This window comes from Charadrius vociferus, unplaced genomic scaffold (genome assembly GCF_000708025.1).
Source record: "Charadrius vociferus isolate BGI_N301 unplaced genomic scaffold, ASM70802v2 scaffold15, whole genome shotgun sequence".
Classification (NCBI taxonomy): Eukaryota; Metazoa; Chordata; class Aves; order Charadriiformes; family Charadriidae; genus Charadrius; species Charadrius vociferus.
This window is the reverse complement of record NW_009650064.1, coordinates 4,951,690-4,969,074: the sequence shown is the minus strand read 5'-3', so window position 1 is coordinate 4,969,074 and position 17,385 is coordinate 4,951,690. Positions and strand designations below refer to the sequence as shown.

Genomic DNA, 17,385 nt, shown 5'->3' with positions numbered 1-17,385 from the left:
GGGGTAAATGTAGGCTGGAAATGAGGACACTTCCAAGCTAGTGGCGTTTCAGAACAGTTTCTAACAGGAGTAACAACAGAGAAGGGGGAAAAAGAAAAGATCTGACTGCATTTAGAATGAAGTTTGATCCATCTGCTAAAAGAATTACTTGATTTTATGGTAGGGGAATGGGCAGCCCAAAGGCCCTTCCAGTCTGCTGTTCCTGCAGAGGAGGGGTGCTGGACATGAGTTCCTTGCTTTCCTTCCTGCCCCTCACGCACTTGGCTCTCCGAGTTTCATTTCCACAGAGACTGTTAATCATTTACAGATAGTTCCTAATGCAAAAAAAATGACTGGACTGCAGAAGGCAGAACCTTCTGGTTAGCAGCATTATTCATTTTCATATAAACAACTGCTAGATTATCAGTGACAATTTAAAAACAAGGTCTTGCACTCTCTAAAATATTCACACATATGTCTACGGGTGCATACACACACAAACACACAACTGGATGCTTTTAATTTGCAGATACCTCTGGTCAAAACTATAAGATGCAAATCTGGAGATGACAAATAAACTCTTTAAAGAAATGATCTTGTATGCAAATTTCTTGCAGGGGCCTGAGATATAGGCAATGGGCTCATGTTTTCCCAGCTGTTTTCTTGTGAAACATTACAGTTGTGCATTTTGACCTTTTACTACAAATGGTAACCTGGTTTTAAGTATTGGTTACCATTTTGTACTTCATGGTGTGTGCTGACATAAGGAAGAGGTGTCTGGTTCACAAGAATACAAAATATCTACAACATAGGTGCCTTCTGCTGCAGAAAACAGAAGTCAGTTTAGCTGGATGATCCCTTCTAGGTACCTTTATCGCCTTTTTATGTTCTGTGTTGCACTTACAGAGATAAAAAGGTGGAGATTTTTTTTCTCCAGTTTTGAGTATTACTGATCTTTCAGCAACTGTATCTTATATGGATTCTCCCATCTAGAACTTGCTGCCTTTTTTCCCCTGGTATTTTAGTGTTAGTACAGACTAAAATGGCTAGAAAGTTTCTTCTTGAACCGGGTTACTATAGAGATGGGGCCGTGAAGATAAATTCTGTCTACTCTCTTTCAGGAATTAAAAAAAACGAAGGAGAACTGAGCACCCTTTTCATGAGTCGGATGCTTTCATCTCTATGCTTTTGTAAACCACACGTTGCTCTTTAGATTGTCCTGGAAGACCCTGATCTGTAGTTGTGGTTTAACTCTGGCTAGCATCTCAACCCCACACAGCCACTTGTTCAGTCCCCCCCAGCAAGACAGGGGAGAGAATCAGAACAGTAAAAGAGAAAACTAGTGGGTTGAGATGAAGACAGTTTAATAGGCAAAGCAAAAGCTGCATGCTCAAGCAAACCAAAACAAGGAATTCATTCACTGTTTCCCATCGGTGGGCAGGTGTTCAGCCATCCCCAGGAAGGCAGGGCTTACGCATAACAGATACTTGGGAAGACAAACGCCATAACTCCGAAAGTCCCTCCTTCTTCCACCAGCTTTTACTGCTCAACACAATGTCATAAGGTATGGGATACCCCTTTGGTCTGTAGGGGTCAGCGGTCCCAGCTGTGTCCCCTCCCACATTCTTGCGCACCCCCAGCCTACTCACTGGCGGGGTTGTGTGAGAAACAAAAACCACCTCAGTGATGTGCAAGCACTGTTCAGCAATAACTAAAACATCCGCATGTTATCAACACTCTTTTCATCACAAATCCAAAACATAGCAACATACAAGTTACTGTGAAGAACATTAAAAAAACAACCACAAAAAAAAACCCACAAAACCAGAAGAGAAAGATTAAGAAATAGTAGGTTAGAATCATAAGGCAAAGGAAATGAAGTCATGATCTATTTACTCCCAAGCTGGAGTCCCAAAAAATTAAATTATGTTTTAATTGGGAGTTAACTATCTGAGTACAAGTCTATTATGTACACTAAACCTATATTTTGGCTGTTTTTCATAGGAACCTCTTTCCAGTGGAGATATCCTTGGCTGTTGAAGAAAAAGGCTTCAAGTGCAATCCATATCAGCTGGCAAAATGACTTTGTTTTGAGCAGGATGACGGTTACATCATCAGACATATTATCTAAGACTCTGGTGGCGATTTTACCTCCCATGAAGCTGATTTGGTTATAGAGGATTAAATGTCAGCAAGAGCTAGGCTTGTCCACAAGAGGATATGTACTTCTCTATTACTACGTCACCTCTGCCAGCTTGAAGAAGCCATGTCCAAGGAGCCAGCATTTGCTTTGCTGTCAGTCATTGCTTCCACAAGTGGAGAGGTTTCCTCCAAACCTTGCACTCATCATGGTCTAGACCATGCATTCACCATAGACCTCTGCATCACAGGGTTTTTTCTGCAGAACACAGCAGGATATGAGTGGGAATATAGCCAGGAAGTCACTGTGTGCCTTATCCAAGAGTAAATGCCAAAGATCCTACGGTGTCTCTCTATCACAGCTCCATAATCTCTCTTCATTTCCCCGTTATGGGCAAAACAGCTCATATCACCAAACAAGGTCAAAGCTTCTAGCCTAGATGATGTAAATCAACAAAGGACATCATGTAGGAGAATAGAGTTATACTGGTATAACCTCAAATTAAGTAATACACATCTGTTTAGTTTGTTATTGACTATTTACTTTTGAGCGCACTCTGCAAATATCACTGCCACACTTCTTAAGATCTCTGCTCCAGGCCTGGCATTGCTTCGCACACCAACTGGCTGTCTTTGGGAGCTGCTGACAGTACGTTTCAAAGTCCAGATTAGTCACAGAATGGAAAGCATATCTCCCAACTGTTCACATGAAAGATTGCCATTTTTCTGGGACAATCTGTGATGACATTATAAACATGAGCATAACAGTTTATACGTGTCACCAAAACTCCAAATGGAACAACCACAGCCTCCAGTTACTAGGTTAGCCAAAGGTCCTCACCTCCCTTATGACTGAAGTGCAGAGTCTGCTGTTTGCTCATCTTTCTTAAGCCTTGGGTTTTGAGTTTGGTCAAATTTCTACTTGAGTCATTTGTATTATTTTGATTCCTTCAAACAGGAGTTAATCAGATCCAGCAGACTGTTGGAAACATGCAAGGATAAGATTCAGACATCCTTTTTTGGATGCCCATAGCAGACTTCAAGAGCACAGGAAAAGAAAGATCATACTTCAGTTTCAGAGAGCAATAAAGTCTTCTTTGGGTCACAAAATTGTAAAGGCTCACAGTGTCACAGATGAGATTTTATGAGAAGGGCATCTTTTGTTTTAAAAATTATATCAATTAGTATTTTCCTGTTGATTTAGCCAGACAAACTGCCTCAAAGAGTCAAATAAGCACTAGGGCAAATGAAGCAGCAGAAGCACAGGTTCAAGATGGGACCAACATCACCTCTTTGGGGGACAGCGATGTCCTAGGTCCGCACAGCAACCTCATGAAATCTCAGGAGCAGATAGGTCTGACTGCTCAGGCAAACACCTTCACCCTACATCACCTTGCAACTCCTAGGCAAGGCTGTGAGACACCAAAACCAACACAGTAGACACAGCCAATTTAATTTAAAGTCCATTATTTGCAGAGTAGTCTAGAAGTTACGGGCAGGGAGGTCAAAGCGCTTCACTGATCCAGACACCTTCAAAGCAGGGTAGGGATTCAGACTCGTCCCATGCCTGGTCTTTCCTTCTCAGTGCTGACTAAGCGAAGAGGAGCACTCACCCTGCTCTGCTGGCTCCAGACTAAATTTGATTCTGCTGCTCTGGACACTGTGCTGAAGAACAGTGCCTATGTTTAAGCCCCGTAGTCAGTGGCTGAGCTGAATATCAGACCGAGTGCACTACACCTGCAATCTTTCTGTAAAATACCATTTTTAAGCGGTCCAAAGCAAAAGTAATTTCTGCACTAGGTAGGATATGTATAACTTGTGAGTCAAGTTTCCTCGCATTTGTCTTTTGTGCCCCACTTTCTGAAAAATGACAAGAATTGAAGTGTTCCTTATTGCCTAGAAATTTCTGAATTAATATTCTCAAACCTCTTAATACAGTGTATCTTAATTGTGAAGCTCCTGTTTAACTCACTATCACTTTATTCATTAAAAAAAATAAAAACTAAATGCAAGTGGTCTTCAACATCCTCAGAAAAACTGAAAACTCATTTATCCATAGCAGCTATTGGGAGAGGAAGCATTGAAAACAGTCTGAGATTTGGGAAAAACAGCCCAGTGAGAATCAGGGAACAGGCACTCAGCAGAGCCATAGCTGGTGTCAGCACAGCCCCAGTCCTGCAAGGGCAATTGTTTCCAAAGTCCTGGCTGAGATGTCCAGGAAAAGCCACCAAGACAGCTTCAGTCAAAATGAACTGTGAGTCATCAGCCTAAATAAAAGGGCTTTGCTCACCAGCTTCTGTTGGCTGTCAGGCTAGGAAGCACTCATTCAGGCAGCTCTGCCAGCAATGCTGAAAAGATGAAAGTGTCCAGAACAGATGGAGGATGAGCTCTCCCATCAATAGCTTTTTCTTTGGGTCCACGTGCCCCAAGCTCAAAACGCAGAGCTGAGTTGGTTTGCTGTATCTGCTGCCCAGCACCATGCTGGACATTGGGGCGAAACTGCCACAGGCACCTGACTCCTTCCAGTCTTGGTAGGAAAAAGGCAAGCAGGGTGATAGAGGCCTGCCAATAACACGGCAGTAGGAATTGGGCTGTTCTGGGACCCAGAGTAGTGCTGGGTGGAAACCAGATAAGCAGGTCAGTCCTCAGGCTGGCTGGGAAAGCTGCATGCTAACTCCAGTCTTTGAACTACTCTCCCACCCAGGGCATCTGTTCCAGACCTGCTGCCCCATCTCCTGCCTCTTTTATATTCAGACGTATAAACAGCTCCATGGCTTACTCCCACTCAGCTTGCAGCAACAGAAGGAAAAAAGCTACATTTCCCTAAGGAATTTGAGAGTCGCAATGATATAAACATGCTTATGGTACTGTGCAAGGGGTAAGGCTCTCCTGAACTTGTAACCCTTACCTTTGAGTGATGAGTAAGTTCCCATGCAGCAGCTGATCTTTCTTTAACCTGGAGGCTCCGGCTTATACAAGCTGTGTGCTCATTTCACACCAGATATGTTGTGATCTTTACATTTGCAGGAGCAATCGACGTTTGGCAAAGCAGAATGGATATATGAGGTTGTAAAAAAAGATACCAGTGGCATGAAGTCTAGTTGGAGGCCTGTAGCCAGTGGTGTCCCCCAGGGGTCAATACTTGGTCCAATCTTGTTTAATATATTCATTAATGACCTGGATGAGGGGACAGAGTGTATCCTCAGCAAGTTCGCTGATGATACCAAACTGGGAGGGGTGGCTGATTCTCCAGAGGGCCGTGCTGCCATCCAGCAGGACCTGGACAGGCTGGAGAGCTGGGCAGAGGAACCTAATGAAGTTCAACATAAGCAAGTGCAGGGTCCTGCACCTGGGGAGGAAGAATGCCAGGCACCAGTATAGGTTAGGGGTGTACCTGCTGGGAACTAGCTCTGAGGAGAAGGATTTGGGGGTCCTGGTAGATAGTAAATTGTCAATGAGCCAGCAGTGTGCCCTTGCTGCCAAAAAGGCCAATGGAATCCTGGGCTGCATAGGGAAGAGTGTGTCCAGTAGGTCGAGGGAGGTCATTCTCCCCCTCTACTTGGCACTGGTGAGGCCACAACTGGAATACTGTGTCCAGTTTTAGGCTCCCCAGTTCAAGAGGGACAGGGAACTGCTGGAGAGAGTCCAGCAAAGGGCAACCAAGATGACTGAGGGATTGGAGCATCTCCGTTATGAGGAAAGGCTGAGAGAGCTGGGACTCTTTAGCCTGGAGAAGAGAAGGCTGAGGGGAGACCTTATTACTACTTAGAAATATCTAAAGGCTGGGTTGAAGGAGGATGGAGCCACACTCTTCTCGGTGGTTCCCAGTGACAGGACGAGGGGCAATGGGTGCAAGTTGGAACACAGGAAGTTCCGTTCCAACACACAAAAAACTTCTTTACAGTTCGGGTGACAGAGCACTGGCACAGGCTGCCCAGGGAGGTTGTGGAGTCCCCTTCTCTGGAGATTTTCAAGACCCGCCTGGATGCAGTCCTGAGTAATGTGCTCTGGGCAATCCTGCTTTAGCAGGGGAGTTGGACTAGATGATCTCTAGAGGTCCCTTCCAACTCTGAAGATTCTGTGATATGGGTCATCCTTTCTAACCAGTGCTCTATTTTGCTTTCTCGTGTCAGCTTCTCACTCACAGCTAATGCTAATCAGAGCACAACCCCCAGTAGATCAGACCTACAGCTCTGGCAGAGCCTGAAAGCTTGGGTGCAAAGCTTGCCCAGCTGACAGTCCTGCATTTATGACCCAAAGCCATGCATCCTTTTCTAGCAGAGCTTAATTAAATGGGGACTAAACTATGGAAATGCTGCTGGATTCCCAACAGCAAAACACCACCAGAAGGGCATGCATCAGTGCTGACAACTGTTTGCAATGCTTCTTCACCATAAGCCTTGAGTTTTGTATTCCCTATGACCGATTCAAAAAAGGTGTATTTGAAAGGCTGAACAAAATCCTCTTCCCAACTTCTGATTTATAAGGGCTGAAAATAACACATATTTCCTGCCTAAGAAAACAGTATGCACTTTCTCCCATACACATTCCCCCATAAGATAAAGGAAACTGAAACTGTGTGAACTCTGAAATATGACAGGTAAAGAACAACATGATAAAATAGAGTCAGTGTTTTGATACCCTTGTTTGGTTTCAGTGAACAGTTTTAGAACAAGGAGCTGGGGGGGAAAGAGAAAAAACTTTTCACCATAGTCTTCACAGACAAGTACAGCAGCAGGGTTTGTCTCTACTCTCCTCATGCTCGGGGACTGGTTTACTGATTAGCCTGAAACAGTTAATGCCTGCAGTCCATTGGGGGGCAGACGGCAGCATTAGGTACCCTACAGAGACTGAGAAAATTGCATTAAAAAAAAGTACAAAACATTTGAAGTGGAAAAAAAAATAGGAGGGTTTGCCTTCACCTTTAATGGCCTGATCATATCTGGTGGTTGCTTTTTGCAGAGAAAAGCTGCCCTGGTTCAAACCCACATGCTGTGGCCATGTTGCCCTTTTGGCTCCCACCCACACACACAGACACCTTGGCTCTAGAGCTTTCCCTGATTAAAAACCATGGTTGGAAATTTCATTGTTTAAGTGCTTAAAATATCCTAATGCACGTTTGTAGGATGTGCCATGACAACTCTTTTCTCTGGCGGCAGTGCCAGCTGAAGAGGCCTTCACTGTTTCTGGGGTGCTTCCTCAGCCAAGGCAAATGGAGAAATAATCTTCCTCTCCATGGTGGCAGTTCCCTGCTCTCCTGCACTGGGTCTCTCACAGCACAGGGGCAGCAGCTCCCACAGTGGCTGAAGTACCAGCAGGGACTGTGCTGCCACTGGAAGAAACCGGGACCAAACCATGCCCTCACCTTGCTGAGGCTCAGTGGCACAAGACATCAAACCCTTAGCGAGGTGGGGTGAGTTGAAGCACTGAAGACTTTCTCCTTGAACTGAACAAGCTAAAAACCTCAATTGTGGCACTTCACACGAAATCTAGACTTCAAGTATATGATAGAAGGCAGCGTAGAAGGACCCCACAACGATCTGTTTAATCGATGGGATTTCTCACCACACCTTATAGCAGCCACCAGTGCCCGCTGATTAGACCACACAAAGGATGAGGTTTCCTGGCTCCACATACTCACCACCTGCACGTATGGCCTGTGACAGGCTGTGATATATTGTCACGGGACAAGAGGCCACAGATCCATCTGAAGGAGCTGTCAGCATTTTAAACCTCAAATATAGAGCCAAAATGATTTATTACCACAACCCATGAAATAAAACAATCTCTGGAGGTGAGTGTCTGGGCAGCCAGTAATAACTCCAAGTTTATTAAGAGATAGGCAAAGGAGGACAAACAAAAGCCGAAGTGAAATGAATTTCCATCTCCAGCTCAGCTTCTGTACTTGAACAGTTACACACAGTGACTACACACAACAGCCACATGAACTACTAAGTTATGGAAGAAGTATTACATCTGAGCTTTCATTGACTATCGCCACCTAGGTCTTTTCTCCTTCTCTGATACAAAGTCAAAACAAGATCAATATTGTAGTTAATAATCTCAACTAATCTTGCAAAATGTTTTTGTCCATAAACAACAATATTGGAAATAAACAACCTTTGAGAAGCACAGAGGAAAATAAAAAAGGATTAAACTGAAGCAGTTACATACACTTCCTATTAAGCAGTTTGTCAGGAAATACTTCAGGTAACTAAGTACATACGTCATCAGATTTTACTGCAGCATTAAACACGCCCATGTCCCATGACACACAACACAGGGCCGGGATAGGGAAGCCTATGGGAGCACGAGATCCCATGTTGCAGATTTGGAATTGGTCAGAATCATTCAAAGCCCAGGACTCTCACGTGCTTTGGCTGCATTTAATGTCTGATTTTTTTCATAAGCAGTACTGACTTCTGCACAGCACGATAGCCAACACCAACCAGATCACGCTGAGGACCTTACAGGTGCAGTCTCATTTTGCTTTCCTAATAAAATATACAAGTAATTAACCACCAACATTGACACAGTGCAGAAATTACAAATACCTATTAACTAAACAAAAACTGAAATGTTCAATTAGTCTGAGTCTTCAAATAGCTGTGCAGATCTGCAAGCATCTCCTGAAGCACCAGCAGACCCAAAAACTCTACAATAATTTTAGTTTGTCAGGAAGTACTTCAGGTAACTAAGTACATATTTCATCAGAATTTACTGCAGCATTAAACACACCCATGTAGCATGACACACAATGCAGAGCTGGGATAGGGAAGCCTGTGGGAGCACGGGATCCCGTGTTGCAGATTTCAGAGGTGCAGTTCCTCCAGCAGCATCAACCAAGCTGCATCCACGCTGATGCCAAGAAGTCCTACCTCCACCCTTTTTTCCCCCACAACCACACACTCGCCTTGCTACCCTCATGCTGACAGCTAGCGCCAATTAGTCTAATCAGGGACCTGGCAGGAGAATAACCCCAATTAAAAAAAAACCAAAGAAATGCAATGCCAGCACAAGGAGGCATTATACTACGCAGCCACTCGGACACAGGCACTTTAACATCTTCCAGGGAGCTGCATGTTTACAGATGTCATTTAACACTTACTCTAGTGCCACAGATTTCCCTAATGCACGTGTCAGATCTGCTGATCCCATGTGGATGTCCCTAATGTCCATGTGGCACTTAGGCAGCTGTGACCAGCAGCCGTGCCAAGCCCCTCATGTTTAGGCGCTCTTGAAAGGGGATCTTTTTCACCTTCTAATGGTTCTTGGGGCTGAAGGGCTGAAAAATATTCCCCCAAAAGCAATTCAACTCAGCTTTCCTGGGGTATCCCCAGGCAGATGAGAGCTTATGCGGTTATAGTCCCTTGTAGAGGTAAAAAAGACAGCCTCCTCTTCAACACCTAACAGAGAGGATGAAATGGCCTCAAGAAAAAGGAAAGAGAAAGAGCCTCCACATGAAGTCGTGAAACTATGCTCATCCACTAAATCACAGCCAAGACAGCCCATTTGCCGGGAATGGAGGGAGAAAATGGTTTCTGATATTTAAAAAAAAAAAATGTAAATTTTGAAAATAGGTGTGCACAGAAGAATTTAACGCGTGGGAAAATCAAGGTTGGCAGCATCACACAACCCATAGTTAGACATTACCTGCTCCATTACCTCAATTCTGCAAGTAAAGGGAAGCAAAGAAAGCCAGTCTTGCCTGCTGATGCCAAACAACACTGAAAAATGATTCAGGTCTTCCCAGGAAACTACCAGTCTTAAAACATAGCAATCTTCACACAACCACCCCAAGAAGCACAGAAGCCGGGCTGGGATGTTCAGCAAGTAAACTGATGACACCACCATGATGTGCAGGTGGGTGTCCCCATGCTGAGGGAGTTCCCTGTTGCTGCCTTCCTCCAGGAGATCTGCAAGCGCTCCCAGCCCCAGAGCCCTAACTCCCAAACCCATGGTAACCCTTGGCTCCACAGTCTTGTCTCCCAGAAGAGATTCCAGCTCTGATCCCAGGAAGCACTGCCACCAGCCATCAGCCAGGGGCCCTGCTGTTCCGGGGAGTCGAGCACAGGAATTCACAGGCTTCCTTCCCTCTGAGAACATGGGGCTGAGAAATGCCTCTTGCCATCTGGATATCTACCTGGTAGCAAATACAGAATCCAGAGGGGAAAGTTTTCGGGACCTTCCCCAGGCTATGACCTGCTACTGGGCTGCTCACAGGGAAAGAAGAGCAGTTCATTGCAAGCCATTTTATGCACAATTTATACCAATACTTTGCATCATAAAAGAGTGGTTTGCCTTTTATGCAGCGAAAAACAAGAATGTTGAGTATCCTCCCATGCCTCCTAGTTTGTGAAGCAAAAAGCAAGGAAAAGGTAAAGGGTTTAATCAACCTCCAATTCATTTTTATTGTTAGCAGATGCTTCAAATTGCTAGTTCCTTGGGGCTGCCTCAGACTCTCTTTTGCAGTTGCCCAAATACATTGTCAGCACTGACAGCGACAGAAACACCGATGACAAAAACCAGCGATGCTCTAGTGTGGAACAGCACAGCTCTCTGCCCAGTTCCTACTCTGAAAGGACTGTGTGGAGGGGGAAACCAGGGTAGTGGGGCCTGAACAACGGGGTGAAGAAGGAGCAGGTGTTAGCAGCAAACAGGCACTGGAAGGGGCCCCTTCAAAGGATGGTGGGGAGAGGCTGAAATGATTACCCCACTCTCCCCAAGCCCACTTGTTCCCAACCCCCAACATGGTGCTGCATGGTGGACACTTACCTTGTGTGTGCTGTACCAGGGGCCAGAGAGGGGTCCATTCCCAACACCCAGCCCCCCGAAGGATGTGTTCCAGGATGCCCGCTCCGAAACAGGGAGGATGCCCATGTCCCTTCCCTCAGGCCCCAGCCACTGGCCATGCCATGCGCTGTCACACAAGCGGAGACGGGTGGCTGTGAGGAGAAGCGAGCAGAAGCAGGATGCAGCACTCGCTTCCTGATGTGGGAAAGGTTGCTCCCATGGGTCACTCCACACGGTCGAGGGCTGCAGCTGCTGGTGGGCACAGAACAACCCTCAGCTGGGGAGTATTTATAGCATCAGAGAGGAAGGGGAGCTCGACAGAAGGTTTTGCTGCTCCTTCCCAGGGCATTCAGGTGCCTTTTTTTTTTCTCTCTCCGACTTCCCCAATGCCCCACCCTGCTCTGAAAAGGCAGCCTGGGAATTTAACTCCTTCAAATCAGTGCTTAAATCTAATGGTCAATCATTAATTCCTCGCTGCTAGGTTGAAAGAGTTGGAAGTTGTTGTTCCCAATATGCATACAGTCACTTGCATAAGTTCTTACTTCTGTTATGTATTCTTCGCTTGTAAGTATTTCCTGAATAGTTTCTTTGCAGAGATTTCAGTCAATGGGTTTGTTCCCAGGCTGTGGCTTTATCCATTCATTCTGTTTGTTTTGATTTGATCACTTAAGCTCTCCTGGGGAAAACAACAACTAAAAAAGCTCCTTAAAAGGGCGAGTAGGAGCTAGCAAGGTGGGAGCTTGGCAGAATTACACAGGAGATAGAAATAGGCTTCCAGAGAAGCATACAAAGGAAGAGTTAAGCCACTGTATCTTCAAGCTCTGGACAAGATAACTGCTTGCAATACAGAAAGCTCATACTGTACCTTGGAAGTATTGGGTTGTATTTGTTTACCCCATTGGTCAGCTGGGCTTGAAAATGTCCAAAGTCGTGACAATTAGTGTAGCAGACAAGGGTCAGCAGGCAGCTGCTCTACCACCAGCTACAGCAGAGTTTTATCCTGCTCTTAGGAAGAATTGGGATTGATTGCTTAGTTCCAGTGGGACTGGTGGTCCTACCATCAGTGAGGTGCATCAAGAGAGAAGCAAACAGGTCAGCATGCAGGAGAGCAGGCGGGGGACTGAGCTTCCAGCAGGCAAGGAGATATGATACCTAATCGAAATGAGCAGCAGCAAAGTTGACTGTGGAGAGAGAAAGGAGGACACAGCCCCTCAGTGTGATTAACTTGTTCAAAAATGGAAGGAACACACAATTACAGGAAAGAACCTGAAGTTAAATTAATACTCTTCTACTTGACTACATAACCAATGCCTGCATTAGCCACAAGGATGTTATTTGAATCTAGCCAGAAGGTGATATAGGAAAGGCAGAAGTGGCAAGGTTGTGCTTCAGTTAGATGATGATATAACACCCCAAAATACAAAACCTTGCCTTATAACAAGAAATGTTTTGTTCACGTGTGTGGCCTAACTTGAAATACCAGTTTCTGTGATCGCAACTCCAGTGAGTCCTCTGTAAATACTAGAGCTAGCTGCAGCCATGTATACATAGGTACACTGGAAAAAACCAGCTCCAATATTTCACAGCTATGTAAATTGCTGCAGACTATTTTTACAGCATTGTGTAATTACTCTCTGGAGTCTAAGCTTACATTAAAAAAAAAAAAGGTTTCTAGGCAATGTGGGTTATGGTTGCAAAAAAAACCCCTTTAAAGTGGAACTGGAGTGTAAACTGCTACAGTCATATTTGCCCAGTCTAGAGAGAGTTGAAACAATAGCTCAGAGGGAAGTGTGAATGGATCCATTCTTCTAACTGGAGCGCTAAACTGGAAGTCTGCTGACAATTTAAGTGTCAACATCAGCTACTTCAAGGCAGATCATTTTAGCAGAAACACCAGGCTAATGTTCTTATTTGTCATCCTCAATTTGCACTTGTTGGATAGCAAATCCTAGGGCGAAGAGGAAAAGCAGCAACTGGTCGTCAAAGGTTGCTGGGCTGAGGAAACTTCTCCCGTTCCTCTGCCTCCTTCACCCACAGTCACCTCTGCCCTGGCTCAAACTGGGGACTTAAGAGGTCGACGCTTCACCAGGCTGGAAGTTGTCTTTGGTAGCCAAAAGCCGCAGCAGTCCCCACCAGCCTGCCAGTGACCTCTGCAGTATGGTTCTCTGTTGCCAAAAATGCACAAACTGGTAAGAGATTGAAAAGGATTGTTAGGGGAGTGGGAGGAGAGGAGCAGCCTGAAATATCTCTTGAGGACAGTTCTTGTTGTTTTGCTTCATTCTTGTTCGTTCGCTGCCTAAAATACAAATGTGACTGTGGTTTTCTCTTGCATAAGAAAGCTATTGGAACAGGTTTTCTGTAATGTTGTCTACGTGCAGCCCTTGTTGAATTGCTTTTCAAGTTGGTCTAGCAGTGACGGATCGCTGTTCCGCACTGAGTCCAGACATGTCCACTTTGTCTAAACCTGGCAGAGTCCTTTATGGCATCCTTTATTTATTAGGAATCTCTGACTGTCTCACATGTATAAGAGTCGAAAGTTATTCAGATGAATTTAACCTTTCTTTACATTGTAAGCCAGCCCTATTAAGAAAGTAACAGCATTTTGGAAACTACTTCTGCTCAGTGACCACCCTCCGTTAGAAAAAAAACAACTCAGTATGTGCCTATACTTGTGCATTGCTGGTTTCAGGCAGAAAGGGATGCTGAGGTGATTGGCATAAAGGTATTAAGCTCTTGGGACTGCCACTTAAAATATTCTGAGGAAATGTCCCATGAAGTGGAAGCAGATGATGGAATCTGCAGGATGGTTTGACTGTGAATATTATTTCCAGTTTTCAGTGGTGCTCAGCTTTGCTGCAAGCTTCTGCCCAAAGTTGAGTTCTGTTTGAGGGTCCTTCAAAGCAGGAGTGTCCTCTGCTAGGTGGGCCAGCAGAATAGACTAGAGCCACTTTAAAACCATGGAAATATAAGGGGTTTTCAGTGGGCACCACAATACATTAGCAAAACAGCCCAGCAGAGATCTGGCACCAGAGTCAGGATCACATCACTGGGGACGTGTTCAGAACGCACCATGTATGATTCCCTACATGTGTATTATTGGTTGTTGTCCTTGTTCTACTGTGAGGAATTTGGAGTAGCTCAAGAAATACCTCAGGGAAAGTATCTTCAGAAAGGTGACCCGGCTCGCTATGGCTGGCTCTGTCTGTCCTTAAGCCTGGGCAAGGACAACTGAAGTAAGAGTGTGTATCTGCATACGGTGACTGACCCACATCAGGACAGGACTGAGCCACTGCAATCCCTGTGAGTAGCACCTCAGTCCCTCTAGGTAGCACATAGCAGGACGTAGCACCAGTGAGGATAGAGTAGATGCTACTTGAGTTGTTGCCTTGCTAGAAAATCTCAAGGATAATGAAACTGAGTCATTCAAAAGATGGCAATCTTTGACTCCTCCCATTCTAGTGCCAGTCATTTTAGGATAGAAAAGAAGGGGTTACACAGCCTGGGAAATGACATCCACCTTCTCTAGTGGCTCCCATCAAGCTCTTATCAGTTTGGGTTACTTCTGAGAAATGGACAGGCAAGAGACTATTGTGGATTTTAGTTGCAAGGATTCCCTTACTTTGATGCTGTATTTCTATTTGATATTCTTTGGCCAAGCGTGGGCCTCTATTAACAGAAGATGATGTTCTTCTGTTGGGTTACAAGGCTTTGCAGACTGTAAAGTGTGCTTTGTCAACCTCGGGTTCGGATGATCTGGGAAGGTGCTTGACCTCTGTGTCTCTCTGATTTGTCTGATAGTAGGACCACATAAACCAACAGGGTCATTATGCAGTTTCCTACCTCTAGTTGCTTTAGCCTCCGGAGGTCATCCACGGGTAGCTTGACCATGGTCAGGGTCACTTCCAGATACTCAATGCACTTGGGTGTCTGAAGAGGAAACAAGAGGGCCTTTCATGTTTGCTTGCCAATGTCCCATCACTTCTCTGAGCTTACACTTCGTCACTGTAGAGAACCACATTCTTATCTTAGAAGAGTCTACATCCTTGACTACTGGCCTTTGTCACAGTTACGAAGATGCCCTAAGCCAGAAAACGAAAAAGGTTGTGGTTTCCTCCTCTGCCAAATAGGAAAACAGTCCTTCCTCTGGGGTGTATAGGTGTTTCTACCACCATCTGCTCTCCACTGTGAGGACAGAGTTCAGGTGATGGAAAGTTCACTACCAGGATGGATGGTCCCAGCTTGGTGGTACAGGAGAAAGGTGAAGACCTTATGTTGACCTGCTGCTCAGAAGACATGGCTGCTAGTGCCAGGTTAGTGCAAAAAGTGCTAAGCTTGTGCAGGATGATCAGACATGTTTCTGAGTTACATGTCCACTGGCAGACTTCTGCTGGGTCAGTCGCTTTGTATAAGTCACTGAAGGCCTGAACCTGTGAACTGGGGAATCTGCCTGGGGTGCGTTGCAGGCAAGGGTATACTGTGGAGTGTTAGCGCAGGACAACTTGCGGAAGACGTGTACAGACAGTCTGTTGATTTGTACAAGCAGCTTTCATCTCCCTTCCCCCAGCAGCTTTACAAGTCCACGGTGCAAATACGTGCTACTCCACATGCTATCAATTACAGTCCTGACTGGAAGTTGCTTTCCATCTTGAAGTCTACAAACGTATGGAAACCAGGAGTCCTGGAATCAAGATGTACATTACAGGCCTTGGAGAAGGCTTTTGTCCTTCCTTTCTGGATGGTGGATCAGTGAGAGATTTGTAGACTTTGGACATTTTCATTTTTGCCTTTTAGACTCTACCAATTTAGGCTTAATCCTGATCCTTTTAAAATCAATGGCAAAGTTCCCACTGACTTCAAAAGAGACAGTCTGAGTTCTCAAATACTTTAAAGAACAATTTAAAACAAACAAACCTAAGGTGGATAAGAATTGCATTTTCTCTCTCTATTAGGCATGCAACTTATTTTCTCCAAATGTAAACGTTACCTGGAGAGCTAAGCAGCGATGTGTTTTTTATTACTTCTTTAGGAGACTACAGTACCCAAAGTATATTCCATACATACTTGTTCATTTAGGAGCCAAACATAGCTATGTAAAGTGAGCAGCTTGTTTACAGTAGGTCCTTATGGCTTGCTATCAAATTAGTGGCAAATCAGGACTGTAGTAAACAGAGGTCAAAGATCAAACCCACAGTTTCACATAAAATTCCAGACCATGTACACAAAATTTAAAATGCAAAATCTTCAAATCACAAGACCATCAACTGCTTTTAAAACTAATCAAAAACAGGGTAAGGACTGGAGGAAATGAAATTTAAACATGATTTTAATCCAAATTTTAATGGAACAGCTACATCATGGGTATCTTTTAAACCATGACAGCTGACTCTATGCTACTTGTTCTCACTTGCCATGAAACAAGGTTTTGGTGCATCTCACTTGCTATTCATACATGCCATTTTGCTTCTTTTTCTCCAATTTGAAATGAAGATAAAATAAACTACAGGAGAAGTCTTACCACATAAGGCTTTACAGTGGTTTTGCTCCTGCTAAAGCCTATGGTAGTTTTGCATCACTCGTTTTTAGTGCAGTGATTCTCTGTGTTCAGAATGGGGAATGGTAAGATGCCATTTGCTCCATTTTGTGCTGGAAGGACTGTGGTTGAATGCAGTCAGGTCCCTTGGTTGATGGTCCCTTCCTTAGCTGGAGACTAGTGCCCATGTAAGGGTCTCGCAGGAGATATAGCACCATGCCAGTGCCATATGTGTGCATTAGACTAATCCCCAGTCTGAAGTGGTCTGGGAGGAATCCTATTTCTGGACCCAACTAAGGGAAAATAAGTATGCAGACTCCTTAAAACCGAAACTTACTTGTTTAACAAAGATTTGGTTACTGAATGCCACCAGATGTCAGCATACACTATATGATTAAAAGCAAGTGTCTAGGACCTCTGAGAAGTAAGCAGTGATAAAACTGCCTTCTGTCTCATGGAAATGATGTACTGGATCGGCTTTGCTGTGGGAAAACTTATGGCAGGGATTAGGTGGAAGAAATTGCCTGTGAGGTGTGGCTCAAATATCTGCTCAATTCTTCTATCCTTGGGGGTTCCCATCTGCCTTCCCTTCACCCCTTCTCCCCACCTGCAGGCCTGTGACAGGCCTGGATCAGCCGTGTCCCCAGTCTACACCTCCCTGTGGTTTCCCAGCATGGGTCTGAAGACCTGCATCTTCCTCAGATCCAGGGCAAGGCAGGGGGAACTTGCTGGGCATCCAGAGACTTGCTGTTCATGTACATAGTTAGGAAAGATACACCTCAACCTCAAACACCGTGGCAGTATCTGCTCTGCTGATGTAGGAACACGAGAACTCACCAAGCAGGTAGGCACAGAGAGTTGTTGGTGATGACTGACTTAGGGAAAAAATATGAGTAGCGGGACAATTGTCATGTGATTATTTTTTTTACTGATGTACTCTTTCC

General features: G+C 44.9%; 1 protein-coding gene across 1 annotated transcript in view; it reads right to left on the bottom strand.

The window, feature by feature from the left end:
- Positions 1-10,998, bottom strand: part of NIPAL2 (NIPA-like domain containing 2) — a 50,858-nt gene extending 39,860 nt beyond the window's left edge. Inside the window, exon 1 of the mRNA XM_009891918.1 lies at positions 10,894-10,998. Within this exon, the coding sequence (XP_009890220.1) occupies positions 10,894-10,998 (105 nt within the window). The remainder of the gene's footprint in view (positions 1-10,893) is intronic.
- Between the last annotated feature and the right edge of the window lie 6,387 nt (positions 10,999-17,385).